General features: G+C 33.2%; 1 protein-coding gene across 1 annotated transcript in view; it reads left to right on the top strand.

Moving 5' to 3' along the window:
* Positions 1-2860: 2860 nt before the first annotated feature.
* The window catches only part of LOC118203258 (uncharacterized), a 289744-nt gene continuing 275328 nt past the window's right edge, over positions 2861-17276 (top strand). Inside the window, exon 1 of the mRNA XM_035375537.2 lies at positions 2861-3012. Coding sequence (XP_035231428.1) covers positions 3005-3012 — 8 coding nt within the window. The 5' untranslated portion in view covers positions 2861-3004. The remainder of the gene's footprint in view (positions 3013-17276) is intronic.

Raw genomic sequence — 17276 nt, 5'->3', positions numbered from 1 at the left:
TTTTACATCACTTGCATTCCTGTTTTCCATCAATTGTTTACTTTAAATTCTTCGGTGTAATCGATTGTTAATATTTGACTATTCTGCTGCTGACTCAGTAGGCTTTATCAGTATTATTACAGCATATTAATAACCGATTTTACATGATAGATGTATTTTATGCTTAACTCATCTGTAATATTAAATAATGAAGAATCTGTTTGTATGCATATCTGTCTGCTCCTTGCACTAGAAAAATGATGGCATTTGAAGCCACCTAATTTTGAATATATTTCTCTACCCAAACATGTGCACCTTGAAGTTAGAATTGAAAATTTCGAATTTGTTATATATATATATATATTTTTTGGATTTTACACGAATGGAATGAATTTTTGATTATCAAACTCAACGATTTGAAAGCTAGCAATGGCAATACTGATCGAAATAAAACATTTTTATCTCCGATGCTCCAGACAGTTGCCCTTCGGCAAAATGAAAGATTTTTCTTTCAGTTTTAAGCAAGTCTTTCAATTTTAATCAACAAACGCAACTACTCGAAAGTACTGTATTGCCTCAACTTAAATACTTTTCTCTTCTATTTGCCAGCTTGCTGCCATTCAGTAAATCATAAAATATTTAATGCTCAAATTTAATATCTGTTCTTGATCAACAAACCAACGATTCAAAAGCAATAAACGCTGTTCGTAAGAGTATTTTTTTCAACTTTTTTATCTGATTGGTTTAAATAAAAATGCATTTAAATTAGCAGATGTCAAATTAGAAATATTAAATTTTTAGTTACATTAGCTGGATTTGTTAAAATCATTATATATTTTCTCATTTAATGATAACTATTTTAGACGACCAGCTACGCAAGCGGCTAGTATAATAAAATAAGTTAAATTTTTATTTGAACATACAGAAGTAAATATATTGAGAATAAGTAGCGGTAATAAAGTTGTGTCATAATAACATAATAAACCCATACTAAACAACTGGCTCACGGGAGACTAGACTGCATTGGAATGTTATAATCGTCATAAATTTTAAGATGTGCAGTATTCAATTCATATTCATAATATATTTCTTTAACCATAATTGAATTAAAAGTTCGGTATTGAGGTAGTAAGGGATTTAACACTTTTAGTTATTTATTTCATAGATGGCGGTACTAAAATTGATTGTTTTAAACATTTCTTTTTCCCGCCATTTTATCGCACGTTCGAATCTGAATATTTTCTCGTATGTTCGATTATGATCATATTCTAACTGGCTGTTATAAGGTCGATTATTTTTTGCCTAACAAACTCGGTGATTTCAAAGAAATGTGTTGCCACACAACAAAGTGTGAAATATTTATGTTTAAATCTTATTCACAAAACTCCGCGGTTTAAAAACAATATATTCCATTCGACAAAGCGTAAAATAGTAGTTGTCTTCCAAATTTAATCAGCAAATTCAGAGATTTAAAAGAAATTTGTTGCTTTCGCCCAAAATAATTCGATTTATTTTCCGCACGCCGGCTTGTTATCTACACCGAAAGAGTAAGATAACTACTTTTTCTTTCAAATTTGTTCTGTCTGTTATCGATTAATTAGTTACAAGAGAAGTGGCGTAGCTAGAGGAGGAGAGAAGGGAGTCATCCGCCTAGGGCGGCACATTTTTTGGGGCGACATTTTTCGCGGAAAGTGTTATTTTATAAGGGCTTATCTTATGAATCATTAAAGCTGTTAAAGAATAATGACAGTCTCATTTACCAAAATTAATTAAATGGATGGAATTAAATTAAGAAAACTAGTTTTTACTATGGCTAAAATAGTTAAATAAATCAGTTCGAGATTTCAACAGCTACCTACTTCTTTTATACCTTTTTTATTACGTCGAAGCTTTTAAATGAATTTTACGAATATTAACTGAATCACGATCATGATAGTATAAATAAATAAAAATTCTTCTTTCTTTAAGGGAAAAATATTGCAGAGTTTTAATTCTGTTACTGCTAAAGAAAATGAGAAAGGAACATGGAAGGGAGGTCTTTTCAACTTTTATAATTTTTCTAAAGAAGAATATCTAGAACAAATATTGTAATATTATTGCTAACTTTCAAAATTATCTTACTAATTTTAAACAGTTTTTCTAGACTTAAAGGGAAAAAAAAAAAAAAAAAAAAAAAAAAAATTGAAAGGGTTCGATTGTCCAAAAGGGCATTTTCAAAGTTTAATAGGATTTGTCTGTAGGGATTAAGTGCAGAGATGAAGGCGCAATAGCGAAACACCTTGTAGTATACTAGATGAATATGCATTTAGACTAACATGGGAAGGTTATATAGCTTCTGTAAAAAAGTTAATTATAATTACATATATCATGAGTGAAATGCATTTTTATTTTAATCATATTAAAAAGTTTAAAACAATATTCTTAAGAACTGCATCTATTGCGTTTAAATAGTTTAGTCTGTTGATGTATAAAAGACAGATTAAATATGAAATAACAATACCTTACATCTTTCAGAATTTCAGTAGATTCAAATGAATAATAAACAACGGATTAGAAAAAGCGAAAAAATTATTTGAAAAGTGTATAACGTATTCTTTGAAAATATTTAATGTTTTGAATTAGATATATCATAAATTAAATGCATTTTACTCAGCAAAAGTTTTACGTCAGTATAGAAGAGTAGTTTCAGTTTTTTCCTATTGAACTTTTCTAAACTAAATTGAAAATAGCACTTCTACCAACGGTAACAATGAAATAGTGATAAAAACGCCAAATCTAGCAACCTGCAAAGAAAGCGCATAGCGTAGTATTTCTCCTCAAGCAGTTCTCAACCGGAAATAGTAAAGTTGCGCGCTGAGTGTGCGCAGACAGCTGATTTCAAGCTTACGCACTCGCCGTAAAGAATGAGTCATAAGGAGAAAGGCGTGCTATCGAAGCGGTGCTCGATGCACGGATTCAAAATATTCCAGTAAAGGCCTGATGCATTATATTCTTATCGATTGATAGCAAATTGGATTATTGACATATGAGCATGTAAGTACAAATATCTTTCATTCATTTCATTAAGCGTATGGATGCTGTCTGTATGTTTCACGTGTTCTGTTTCTTACCTGGATGTACTTTACCGTTCGTCAGCCGACGAAACCGCCGTGTTTACATTTACTCTTGGTTTCGAAAACTGCATGATGTTCTTATTACCTGATTGCATGCAAATATTCCACTTTTTTTTTAATGAACATTCGTGCAAAGTTTATTAGACTTTTATAATTTCGAATCTGTAATGCATGAATGTTGTTGCTATTTCGTTTACATTTTATATTATTTTTATGGGTTTATTTTTCTGAAAATAAACGAAGAATTCTAAATTAGTAATTTCAAATTGGCAGTCCATGAATACGTTTTTTGTAAGTTCATGAGGATTATTATGAAATTTATTATTCAGGCCAGAATTTCAAGAAAGTCAAACTTTTAATGAACCTTAGGGCAAGTTTACATCATTTTTATTATTAGGAAAAATGAACGTGAGTAATGCCCCAGAAAATCTACAAATGGAGCTAATAAATTTACACTAGTGAATTAACTCAGCTAATTAATTTACTTTGAATAAGATATAAATCTCATTCAAAGATTTTAAGATACAGATTTGATTAACCTTTTCTTTCATACTTGTCAAAAGATAAATATCCTGAGTTATGAATTTTTGCAATAAGAATAATCGCTTTGTTTGGGAATGCCTTTATATGTGAACAGTTTTTTTCCGAATTTGAAAATTAGTCTGAAGAAAAAAACAGAGTTACCGATGAGTATCTACATTTCGTGATAAAGATAGTTTCTAATGATTTTTCTCCAATTTTACAAACGTTATCAAAATCTAAACGCGAAGAGGTGTTGTAGCTAAAAGTTCTAGTAATAAATAAAGTCTATATCTATAATCATATACATGCAAATTTTATGTATGTTTTCTGTATGGGTCACAGAAAAATTTAATAAAAGAAAGAGAATAGGTTGAACATATTGGGATTAATTGAAACAATTGTCAGCGTGAATTTTCACTATTTAGCTATCAATATGTTTAAATTACAAAGTGTAAAGATTCAGACAGAAAATAAATATAAGCTGATTTTCCCCCTTTGCTTCATTATTATTATTTTGATAAATATTTAATAAATGAAATTTAAAATTTAGTTAAAAATTTGTTTTGTTAAAAAAAAAAAAAGAAACTTTTCATTTTGGTTAAAAAAGGGGGGAGAAAAGAAAATTCGACTTGTCAGCTGCTTTTTAGATGGTGCATTCGGCCCGTAGGCAATTTTAGTTTGAGCAATAGCCTAGCAAGAACTTTTGCCGCTGCTCTCAATACACGAACAAATAACAAAAAAAAAAAAAAAAAAAAAAAAAAAATCAACGAGATATAAAGGGAAATAAATTAAAACGCTACTTTTATTTCTGAAGAAAACATATTATTCCAACATTTTAAAATTATATAAAAAAGGGGCAAAATAGGCCAATTAGTCCGGAAAAGCGATTTTGAATCTAATTCAAGTAAATGAAATAGCATTTAATTCATGATATTTCTATTAAAAGCATTCAATATTTTTACAGAATTACTTCATACATTTTTTTTAAATTTTCAAGTAAATTTTTTTCACGTTAATGTCTTGTTTCTCATCTCATTAGAGTCTGTGGCCATTTGGGAAAACCTAAGATATTAATCTTTCTTACTTAATCTGCCTGTTATTAATTAACACACTAAACTATTTGAAAGCAATAGATGCACACAGCTCTTAAAAATGTTATTTTTTCCTATTTTTATGTCATTAATTTAAGTAAAATGCTTTTTTAATCTCATTGATTGAAGTAAAATCCTCTTGATTTAAATGATAAAAAAATGATACCCTATATATATATATCTAATTAAAAACATTCAACACTTTTACAGAATTGTGTTACATATTTTTTCATTTTTCATACATGCAGAAGGTACATAATATTCCTATGTTAGTCTAAATGCATTTTCACCTTATATCCTAGAAAATGTTCAGCTATTTAAGCTGTGCGATCTATATCGATAATCTCTACTGGTAAACGATACTAAACTGAAGAGACCTTATAATATTAAATATGAATAGTTAAAATATGAATTCTTTCAGATTTTTTATATTTATGCTTTTTAGCCCAAAGGGGTGTTATTATCGAAAGGGAGTTTTTCGTCAGTTCAGTATAAACGGCGTAGTACTTTTAAGATTGTTGCCACTTAATATTATTGGTCTGTATTATTTTTAAAGGAGATAAATAATGAAGAATCTACATGTATGTATGCATGTTCCTCGCATTGTGAAAAAGCGACGATATCTAGAGCCGTCAAGTTTTGAATAATGTAGTCCTCCACCCGAACATGTGCGTATGGAGGCCCGAATTTTGAATTTATGTTATTATTTATTTCATAATTTGCGAAACTTTAATGAATTTTTGATTAACGATTTCGAGGATTTGACAATGAACAATGGAAACACTGTTTGATATAAAATATCCAGTGCGCCAGACTGTTGCCATTCGGAAAAATGTAAGATATTTTTGTTTAATTAGCAAACTTAGCTTTGTGAAAGAAATGTCTCGGCGCAGCCGCAAGTAAAATACTTTTTTATCTTCTACGCACCAACGTGTTACCACAAAGTAAAGTTTAAGGTACTGCCAAATTTAATCTGGAAGGTTACTGAGTAATAAATCAAGCGATTTAAAAGCAATAAACATTTCTTAAGAATTGTTTTATGCTTTTTAATGTAACTGATTTTAAAAAATATGTATTAAAATCCCCAGATGTCTAAATATATTCAATATTTTTTTTTAAATGGCACAAGCTGAGCTTATTAAAATCACTATGTACTTTTTCTTTTTTATGATAATCTTTTTAGGCGTCTAGCTTTTAAAGAAATAATATAGCGTATATAAAAATACGTGTGGCAAACTCTAATACTCTGCCGGAAATTCTAAAGCTGTGCTATTTTAATTGATTTTGTTGTTGAATTGAACTTTATGTGGCGTTAAGTGCGAAGGACGGCATATGAGGTATTGTTTCCCTCTTCTTCATGAATTCGTGGTGTAATTGAAAAACATATACTCGAACGCGTAATCGAGAGTTCCAGGACCGGCGAGGGCACTGCACATTTTTCACGTCTCCTGCTTCAAAAAATCCCAGTGACTCTACAAGGATATTTAATAAATAAAGTTAACACATAAAAAGGTAATAATAAAGAGACACAAAATTTTGTTAGCTATCTTACTAAGAAAACTGAATATTAATATGATAAACTGAGAAAAGAGAGATAAAAATAGAAAAATATGTGCCAACAGTTAACACACCGGGAATTCTAAACATATGCTGCTATGCAGCTTGTGAAAATTTTGTGAATTTGTTGAACTGTATGTGACGTAAGTACGGAGAAAACGATGCTTAATAATAAAGCTAAAAAGATATCCCACCGAAAAGAGTGAGTGCAAGAGCAGACAGCCAGAATATAAAATTTTAACAAATCCTTTTGGGCGATCGACTGTCAGAAACATTTCAGAATTTTTTTAAATGCATTTTCCAGCTAATTTTAAGGGTATTTTGAGTGAATTGCGAGGTTATCAAAATCCGGACCCCGGAAATTTATCCCTTTTCCAAATGCTGGCCAGACGGGAAGTGGTTAGTGACTCTGACTGTGGTATGGAAGGGCCCGGGTTCGAATCCCGGAGAAGGTTTGGATGTAATTTGTCCGTCTTCTTATTGGAGGCAACGCTGTCCCACCTATTAGGTGCCTCCGTAAGAAAGTGACCACCGTTACCGGTTTTAGTTGTGGCCAATGCCTATAAACAGCTAGAGCCCGCCATTGGTGGAAAAAATAGCCCCTTTTAGCAGCTGCATCATTACGCATTTCTTCCGTTTTTTTTTTTTTTTTTTTTTTTCCCAGTTTCCTTGACTTCTGAAAAAAGTATTTTTCTTTCGGATGAAACCTAACCATGGTTCATAGATGTGCACGAAGAGAGGTTTAAAACTTTATAAAAGAAACCCACTTGCATAATATTCGACAGCTGAACTGACGTGTATGCCTGTCTGTTAGGTATTTAATTTCCTTTGTGTGAGCCTGACAATAACATGGGCTCCTTTTCTGTGTAAGATGTTCTGTGAAGCGCGAAGTTTCTTCACTAGCTTTACCATACTAAGCGGAATACTCTTTGCTTTCTTTAGTCCCTTCTTTTCTTTATTTAATATATTTTTATGCGTCTTCAACAAGCGGCGACTTCTCTTCCATTCTCTGTTCCCAGTGGTTAGAACTCAGTAACATAACAAGGCGATTAAAATTAGGCAAAGTTCAACCTTGAATTGGATATTGATTTATAGAAAAACTCTATGCGTTTTGAATTAAATTTGTGTAGGTCTCTTTTCTTCATGGAAAAAAATATTAAGACAAACGTTCTGCAAAAGCACAATAATTTTAAGTCCCAAAATAGAATGCTTGTCTGTTATTTTATAATTTTAAATGCGGAATAAAATATGTAAAAAGGGTACTATTCCGTTTTGAAGACCGTAAAAAAACTGCAGCGAAAATGTATGCGCAAAAGCGCTAAATCTAGTAACGCACCCATTTAACAGCGTGCCAAATCTAGCTTACGCGCTGATTTCAGATTGCGTAAGTTTATATAGTTCTATATTTCTCAAAACGCCATTGAAATACTAGTTTAATTTTTAAATCCCTTTTTTATATCTTATGGATTTAACAATTTGGGAATTGCCCATGACGAAAAGTCTGCAATAGAATTTAAAGCAAAGTGCAGAATCACCCACTGCTTGACCCGTTTTTAAGAATTGCATATAGTCGGTATCCATCTACACACCGACCTATTTTCACTTCACACACACACACACACACACCAAAAAAAAAAAAAAAAAAAAAAAAAAAAAAAAAAATCAGAATTGCACAAAAATGGCACTGCGCACATTCTTGACTTTATCTATGTACACATCGACCTGTAAAAGAAAATTGACAAAAATCCAATTATTTTTACTCTTGTAAAAAGCGGCAAACAAATAAGTGGGCGATTCTGCACTTTACCGAGAATGTTTTCAAAGAAAAGGCATCATTCATTATAGAAAATTATGTTTGAAGAACCAACGAGATGAAACTATGCTTTAGCGATAACTTGGTAGCGAAATAGGGATGCAGGCATCCATTCAGTTATGTTTAGAAATTTTTATATAAATTATAATAATGATCTGAAATAGTTACTTACTCTTATGCTTCCATTCAGTCATATTTAGCATTTTTTATATAAATTATAATAATAAAAGTGTATTATTATGAAATTAACCTTTCATCTAAATTAAAACATCAATCTTAGATTTACTATTATACTTCCTTTCTTCCATTAGGGTTGCAATTATTTCTTGCAATTATTTTTGGCAGCACTGGCATCAACAATAGTTTGGCGATTTTTTACGGCCCTCAAAACCGAATAGTATCGTAAAAAGTAATAATAATTAAAAAAGAAGAAAAGAAAGAAAGAAAATCGAAAAGAATTCAGATTTTAACTTCGCACCAGGGAGTTTGTCAAGATTCTTTATGCTCTCACTAAACTCGCAGTTTATCAATGTGCTCTTGGGCTCACCTCTACTTTTTCTTTTGAACTACAGCCCGCCAGTGGCCGAGCGGTAAAGTCGTTGAACACTGGTCATTCGGCCCGAGGTTCGAATCCCGCGAACGGGCTGGCTGCATGAGCGTTTTCGTGGTTTTCTCCATGTGTGTATACGAGCCAGTTTCCCTTAGAAAGTCATCCACGAAGGCATCCCTCCCTTTAGGCAGATAGCCCTCGAGGCTTTGCCATAATCACACACTTTTGAGTTACATCATTACACCACTTTCCACGTCACTTTCTTCGTTTTTACGTCACATAAAATTCAACAGCGAGATCACAAAATTTTTAAAAGCAACTTATGTTTAGAATTCCCATTGCAGTGCTTCATACATTTTTCTATTTTTGTTTTTCAAGTCTATTTCTATTTTTTTTTTCCATCGTATCAATGACCGGTTTTCTTAGACCGGTAGATGCCTTACACAACTTTTTATGTCTTTTTATTTCTTAAAACATCATTTTCATTTCAGTTGCGCTACATAAAATTCAACAACAGAACTGGACATTTTTAGAATCTTCGATAGAAAGTGGAGTGTTGTCATATATTATATATATGTATTTCGTTCTCGTATAGAGTTTTGAAATTTATTTAATTTTATATATTAATATTCGCTATGTTATTTCTTTAAACATAATATGTGGTGAAAACACTTTGTGGCTACATCCATTTATTTGCGTTGTCATTTAAAAAAAATTTTTTTTATGTGCGTTGTATTATTTATTTAAAAATAATATACGTCATCCGATAACATTTGATGCTAGCATCCTGTTCTTTGAAAAGCGATGTGGGCAAACAAGTGAATTCCTTTTAATTCACTCGAAATTAATTCAAATTAATTTCGAGTGCGATAGAAATCTTATTCAAAGATTTGGGGATACAGATTTGAAATAAACAAGCTCAATTATGAATATCTGCAGCAAGAATAATCGCTTTGTTATACATATTTATGTGAACAACCTTTTCTCACAGCTGAAGACTGATAAGAACATGAGTGATTAATGAGCATGTACAATCCGTGATTAAGATAATTTCTAGTAACTTCAATCCAAGGCTACAGACTTTATCAGAATCTAATACAGGTCTAATTAACATTTAAGATACAGGTCTGATTAACATTTATTCGATTTGTCAAGAAATAAATATGTACAGCTCAGGGCTTAATTTCTAAAATTAAAAGTGCCGGAGTCCTATAGAAGACCGTCAGCAAAAAGGAACAAGAGTAAATAAATAAATAAAATGGCTATTAAACTCATTAATACTTTTAAAATTAAATAGTCAATTATTATAAAATTAATTAATAGCTATTTAATAATTATTTATTAATTTTATTTAATATTGATCAATATTTATACATAAATTAATTATAATTCAATTGAAAATTATTCAATAATTAATTATTTATTTATTGAAATAATTAAATAATTAAATTAAATGTAAAGAGATAAATTAAAATTTAATAAGCGATTTTTAATATAATTTTATTGCTAAAAATAAAATTTTCGAGATAAAATTTCTACTGAAATTGTTATTCAATTACATAAAAGAAGTGCCGCAGCCTTCTTATTTAGGGCTCTGGTGCGCTCCGACTAGAATTATGATTTATTACAAAAACTAAGAAGCACTGGAGCCGGTATCCGGTGAGCTCCGGCCCAGTTTAAGCTCTGATCGTAGAGGGGGGAATTCTTTTATTATCACAAAAATTAAATACACTTACAGTATAGCTGATGAAAATTCAGATAATGCTAAAAACAGGGCGAAACAGAATGAGGGCGTGAGGGTATGAGTGGGTGGAAACAAAAAATGAGGGGTAATCTTGGTGAGAGAGAACGTTCTCTTTGACCACGGCTCTCTGCTGAAATAATTATAGCCATCAAACGGATGGGCGCATGGAGGTAGGAAAGGGCTACTTACTTCCCACCTCCATGGATGGGCGTCAGGGGTAAAATGAGTCCTGAATCTGACCCCTAATGATGAATTTGATGAATTTAATGAATGTAAAAAAGTTGCTGGTTACACTTTTCGCCCCCGTATTTGGTTACATTAGTGGATACTGTTGAAAGACGATGAATAGGACGTGCTTGAGCAGTTTATCTCAGTATATCACTTTTATTGTACTTGCTGTCACTTAACGCACATTTAAGAACACAAATTTTCCTTCCAGGGAGGATAACTAACTGTAACCATCGATAACAATACTCTAGATACGATGGCATGGCGAGAAATTGACGCGTTCCTAAGCCCTTCTAAAAGGGAAAGGTTTCCGCATGTGAGGGAGGGGACTTTATTTGAACGTCTCATGTTCCCATGAGTTCGTATTTCTAGGCAAATAGAGTATTGCAAGGTCTGCTTATTGTTAAACTAAAACGTTAGGAATTCTAAATTTTTTTCCCCTTGAAATTGTGGCTCAGTTTTATAAAAAGAAATACCGGAGCTCACCTTATTTAGGGCTGCGGTGCGCTCCGGCTGAAATTGTAATTTATTTTAAAAATTAGAAGAAGTACAGGAGCCGGGCTCCGGCGCAATTTAAGCACTGGTTCAGCTACGAATTTTTGCGTTAAGAATCATTCCTTTGTTTAGGAATAAATTTCTATGTGAACAAAATTTTTTTCACAGTTGAAAATTAATAAGAAAAGAGCCCGATTGACCGATGAAATCTACAATCCGTGATGAAGATAACTTCTAGTAATTTTTCTCCAAGGCCACAAATTTTAGAAGAATCGAAATCACTTACACATGCGCGGCACGCGTACATCACCTTATAAAGAGGTATACCATGCATATGGAGTATATGCGGAGCAATATATATATATATATGCACACAGACACAAACTCACATACATATGTATTTATATTTTACGTGCGTACGGAATCGTAGTGGATTGAATGCACACAGCACCTATGAAAGCTTCATAAAATTTATTTACCTAACCCCCCCCCAAAAAAAAACTTTACAGTTTTGGAATTTTTTACACAAAAGTACAGCTCTTTTCACTATGACAGAGAACAATCGGTAGTATCACTTCGAACTAATGAGAACATTAAACACAAGGCAATGCAAAGCGAAAGCTCGAACGTGATCTCTCAGTATTCCGAACTCAATACTCTGAACTAAAACTGATGCCTCTTCTGTCTTATATAGTTTTCTCCGCCTGCTGAGAATTTCCAATACATTCGATTTCTCGAATTTGCCAGAAGACATACCACAGTTACTGCTGCATAGGAGTGGATACAGTTATATAGGAATCGGACCAGTTACAGTTACCCAGGGATAGAACCATTAATGTCGCCAGATGTTCGCCAAGCGTGACACCTTTTCATGATTTCTCGACAAAAATTAGTCGCCAAAACCATAGCCAGCTCATCGCTATCTCGCAGATTTTAGATGGACTTGCCCCTGAAAGCCTATTTTTTCGGCGATGTTTCGCATTCTGATGCCTTTCATATTACATAATACAACAGACACTACAATTTGCATATAATTTCACTAAAATTATTTACATGTATACAAAATTCATAACAATATAAGTATGAATTCGCTCTCATTTTGTTTTCAAAAATTGTGGCCCGTCAGCTGCTTTCGAAACGTGCATTCGGCCCATATGCAATTTAAATGAGACCACTGCATTACAGTATCTGTGAGGAATTATTGCATCCCCTCGTGCTTGCTCTCGGTGTGTAAGTGGTTAGTACGTAAGGCTTAACAGTTTTAAGCAATACTTGACTGGCATATTAAACAAATTTATAAAGGAAGAGTGGCGTAATATGGAAATTCATTGATGCAATAAATTATATTATTGTATTTGGCACAAATACTAATCGTTACGTATGGATCCTTAGCTAACTTTTTTCCCTTGTAAGAACTGAAATCAACCTGGTTAATAATTTACAGCATGTGACGTATCTCGCAAGAAAATTTGCAGAATGTGCAGATAAATTGAGGAAGAATATCGATTATCTGGTGTTTGCTGATTTCCGCAGAGGCCAATAGACATGGTTTTCCCTCCCGAAGCATTAACAATGGATGTGGGTCAGTTCATTTATTTAAAGAGAGATAGAATGGGAGAAATGCGGTTTACGTGGAATGGTTTATTGTAGTTTATTACAACTGCTAAAAATGGCATTTCGTGTAAAGATAAAAACTGCTTTTATCCATATGCGTCTGTATGTTTGTGGGTGTAAGAGAGAGGGGGGAACGAGACAAGACGAACATTAGTGGTCGTGAATGAGAGCGAAAGATACGAAGATGGTAGAAGTCCTTTGAGTATTATTCTCATTTTTCGTTTACCAGTAAAGATTTGGAAGTGATCTGAAACGAAAAGGAATTAGAAAACGGAAAGGATTTTTATTCTTTAATGACAAACATAAAATAAGGTTGAGGAATCTGGAATCTGTTTCTTCAGATTCCATCTTCACCTCAAAGGTGTCCTAAACGTTAATCGTAGCGGAAATATGCGAATTCACCAAAAAGTTGTATCGTATTTATTATATTGTGTGACGTAAACAGGAGTTGTACAGACGCCGAATTCTGAGAAGCGAAAGTTAACGTACGAATCAGCAGGAAATTATGCAAAGTTTTTTTTATTTTATTTTTATGAGTAAAGAGTGCTAATTATTGTGGTTTAATGAAACTAAAGCTTTTGCATTTAAACTAAACTTTGCAGAGAGAGAGGAAAAGGACACATTTGTGATGCAATGTTTATGTTGCCACAGTGACCTTTTTTAAATACCAAACATAGTGTTTAACTGTCCTTTTAATTTCAATCTTATATATAGTATATGTGTAATGATTTTAAAATGCGTAAATGACCGAGAAGACCGTAGTGGCTTGAAGGTGGCAGAGTGGAAAGCATGATAACGCAATTTAGCACAACCTATCTTGAAAAATCACAATCTTTATTTTTTTTTACATATATCAAATCATCCTTTTTTCAGACAAGAGGTTTCCTAATTATATTTGAATACAGAAGTTGCATTTTGAAGTACGGCGTCATCTTAAGCATGTAAGCGGCAGCAACATACATGAAAGTTGTCGGCAGGAGAGAGCTTATGCGGAAAAGGGGAAAAGTTATAGTACTTTCAGAGGAAGAAGGTTGGGAGTGGGAAAGTTTTAGTTCAGAGTTTTGGTTTACGATTCATTTGATTGGACAAGAGGCATCTGCATTAAAACGTTACATAGGATGGAAAAATCTGGAACCTGTGAGAAGAAATGAATTTAAAGGCAGATCACCAAATTTAGAATGTTAATTTTGAGGTCGCCAATTATTTTTTTCAAACAGCTATCATATTTTGTTATATCTTACGTATATATATATATGTAAAAGTGTGTGTGATAAAAACAAACTCGTTTTGAAAGTTTAAAACTTCCAAAAAATCAAAACTTGATTTTTCCTATCCCTAAACTTTCTCGAGCTAATGTAGCTCCCTCTAGTGTGCATCATGATAACCAATTATGCAATTTTCCTATTTCAGCTCGCTACTTAGATATTTTTCTGATGTGGAGGTGCATGGTTTTTAACCATAGGCACTCCGTAACTTATAATCATTGGCGATTCGATGTAGTTGACTTGCTGATTCCACGTTGCGCACATAGATTGGCGGAGCCGTAGATATCTTGAAGATTAGAACATGAAGGCATTAATTAACTAACGCTTTCACGATCGTAGCCACAATTTCGGTGATAACACTTTTGTGAAGCACACTTTAATGATTTAAAACACCTTTTTTTTTTTTTTTTTTTTTTCTAAATATATAAGAGATGGCCGTACACTTCAGTTTCACTAACGTTAGCACTTTTGGATTTGCAGAGAAGCAGACACATTTTGTTGAACTCGCAGATACACGATATCCATTATGAATTTCCGTTACACATGGAATTTTTGGCTGGACTGCTATCTGTCTGCTCTTTATTTCTTACTGCAAATTTGTCTAAAATGTAAAAATTCTCGGTATAGGCACGATTAATGTGCCAACTTGATTGTGGCCGCAACATGTTTGCTGAAATAAAAAAATGAAAATTTAATCTGCCTTCGCCTCCAATTTCCTATTCATTATGGATCAACGCTTCTGCGCCATTAAATTTCTACTCGTCATTACTTCTAAGTTAGTTTTTATCACATATATATATATATGTGTGTGTATCCAGTAAAAATAAAAAATAACATTTAAATGCATCTCATATTTAATTCGCAACGCATAATTCAAAATAAAATTGAGAAGCACAGTAACTTATTGCATGAAACGATGAAAAAAAAAAAAAACACTTTAACCATAAAAGAGAACAGCAAAAGAAAAATGGTTATCTATATTCTTCTTTTAGCTCGTCTCTTTATAACCTTATTTATAACATATCTCTGAACTGATTATGATGTAAATAAAAAATTAGAATTTAATACTTCGATAAACAATAGAAAATTAATTATTGAAATTCGTGTCTTCATCAGCCCGTCCCCTCTAGGCTGGAATGGGTAGAGTAAAAATACAAAAAGAACTAAAATAGTAAAGAAACAGAATCAAAACCATAAATTTGTGTAAACATTTAGTAAAAAACAATTTTTTTTTTGTCGAGTCTAAGTAATTGATCCATCTACATAGTAAAAAAATACATGAAATGTATGACACCATAAACAGAACATATAATAAACATAAAAAAAGAGAGGAATTGGTTCTCACACAAATTTTTTTATTAAATTCCAATTTATAATTTGTATCATTACAGTTCAGAAATAGGCTGACTCATTTACTTTTTTCGTTACACCAAGCCCCTAATGAAGATGCGGCGAAGGATATAAATAACATTTTTTCTTTTACTGTTTTCTTTTTTGGGCTTCAGAACCAGAAATGAGATGGTGCTAGATCAGAAGAGTAATGTTTTGTTCGAACTACCTTAAGATTTAATGGCAGATTGATTTCTCAAGCTGTTCTCTGACTATAAAACCGATGCTCCATCTTTTGTAGAATTGCTAGTGTCAAATATAGCAGACATAGCTTTTGAAAAAAAGCTAAGCATTAAAAACATCGGTATCAGTGTACTCGTATTAAAAGAACAGATCCATCTTTGGAAGAAATACGGGATTAAATTGAATGGATTCATCTTTTGAGGAAATTAAAGTGCTAAAGACAATGCATCCATTTTTTGAAAAAATGCAAGTATTGAAAGCAGTATATCCAACTTTCGAAAAACTGAAAGATATTAAAAGAATAGTTTCATCTTTTGAACAAATGTATGCATTAAAGAAAATCGATCCGCTTTTCGAAAAAATGCAAGCGTTAAAGGGAAAAAAAAAAAAAAAAAAAAAAAAAAAAACCCTCCATGTTTTGAAATAAATATAAGTATTGAAAAGAAAGGATTCATCTTGTGAAATACTAGTAGTTCACAAGTGCAATTGAAGAAATGCAAGTACTGAAAACGAGGCATTCATCTTTTGAAGTAATGCGAAGTCCTAAGAGAATTTATCCATCTTTTGAAGAAACGCTGCCATTGAAAACAATATATTCTTCTTTTGAAGAAAATCAAATGCTGAAAATAATGAATCCGTCTTTTGAAGAAATGTAACTATTGAAAACAAACTCTTCATCTTTCGAAGAAATGAAAATACACTGGTGTGCAAAAATTAAGGACGAGACGGTTTTTTCAATATAACTTTGTACAAAAGCTTTCCAAATCAATACATTTAATACCGTAAGATCCCCAATACGTAAGGACATGAGTAATGTAAGCAACACTTACTAAAAGAGAAATCAGAGGGATGAAAAGAAGCTTTATTGAAAAAGTAGCATGGAGCGCAATGCGACTGAAGGCCGAAACATCCCTGTGATGGGTGTCCAGCAAGAAACATCCGGTCTTTAATAGGGGATATGATCTCCCCTGACTGCTAGGCAGGTTTCACAGCGTCTGCCCATGCTGAGAATGAGGGTGTCAATGAGTTGTTGAGGTATTGCTGCCCATTCGTCTTGCAGCGCCAATCGATGCTCCGGAATCGTTACTGGTGGTAAGGTACGAGCTGCCAAGCGTCTACCTGGAAAATCCCATACATGCTCGATGGGATTGAGATCCGGAGATCGTGCCGGCCAATCCATACGTTTAATATCCTCACTCTCTAAGAGCTGTTCGGCAGCTACTGTGCGATGACATGGTGCATTGTCGTCCATGAAAAGGAACTGCGGACCCATAGTGCCTCTAAAAAGACGCACATATGGAAGAAGAATCTCGTTACAATAACGAGTCCCATTGACTGAACCTGCGTCGAAGATGTGAAGATTTGTACGACTACCAAGCATGATGCCTCCCCAAACGAAAACACCGCCACCTCCATACCTGTCCCTTTCAATGATGTTCGAGGGATGATTGCGGCTTCCCCGCTCTCTCCAGATGAGTATGCGATGAGAATCGCTACTCAGACTGAATCTGCTCTCATCTGTAAAGAGTACTCGTCCCCATTCATTGTCTCTCCAATTCCGGTGTTCCCGGCACCACAGAGAACGCCTTCTCCGATGGGCAGGCGTTAGAGGTACACACCGTGCAGGGCGTCGTGCAAACAGACCACCACCGTGCAGTCTTCTGGCCACGGTAAAACGCGATATCGGTCGTCCAGTTGCCTGTGTCGTGTGTCTAGCGATTTCTCCCGCTGTC

The sequence above is a fragment of the Stegodyphus dumicola genome, chromosome 9, assembly GCF_044657685.1.
Source record: "Stegodyphus dumicola isolate Sdum_Otavi_A_Nest chromosome 9, ASM4465768v1".
In the NCBI taxonomy this organism is placed as follows: Eukaryota; Metazoa; Arthropoda; class Arachnida; order Araneae; family Eresidae; genus Stegodyphus; species Stegodyphus dumicola.
Note: the sequence above shows the minus strand (reverse complement) of the source record. Positions and strands in the feature narration are given on the sequence as shown.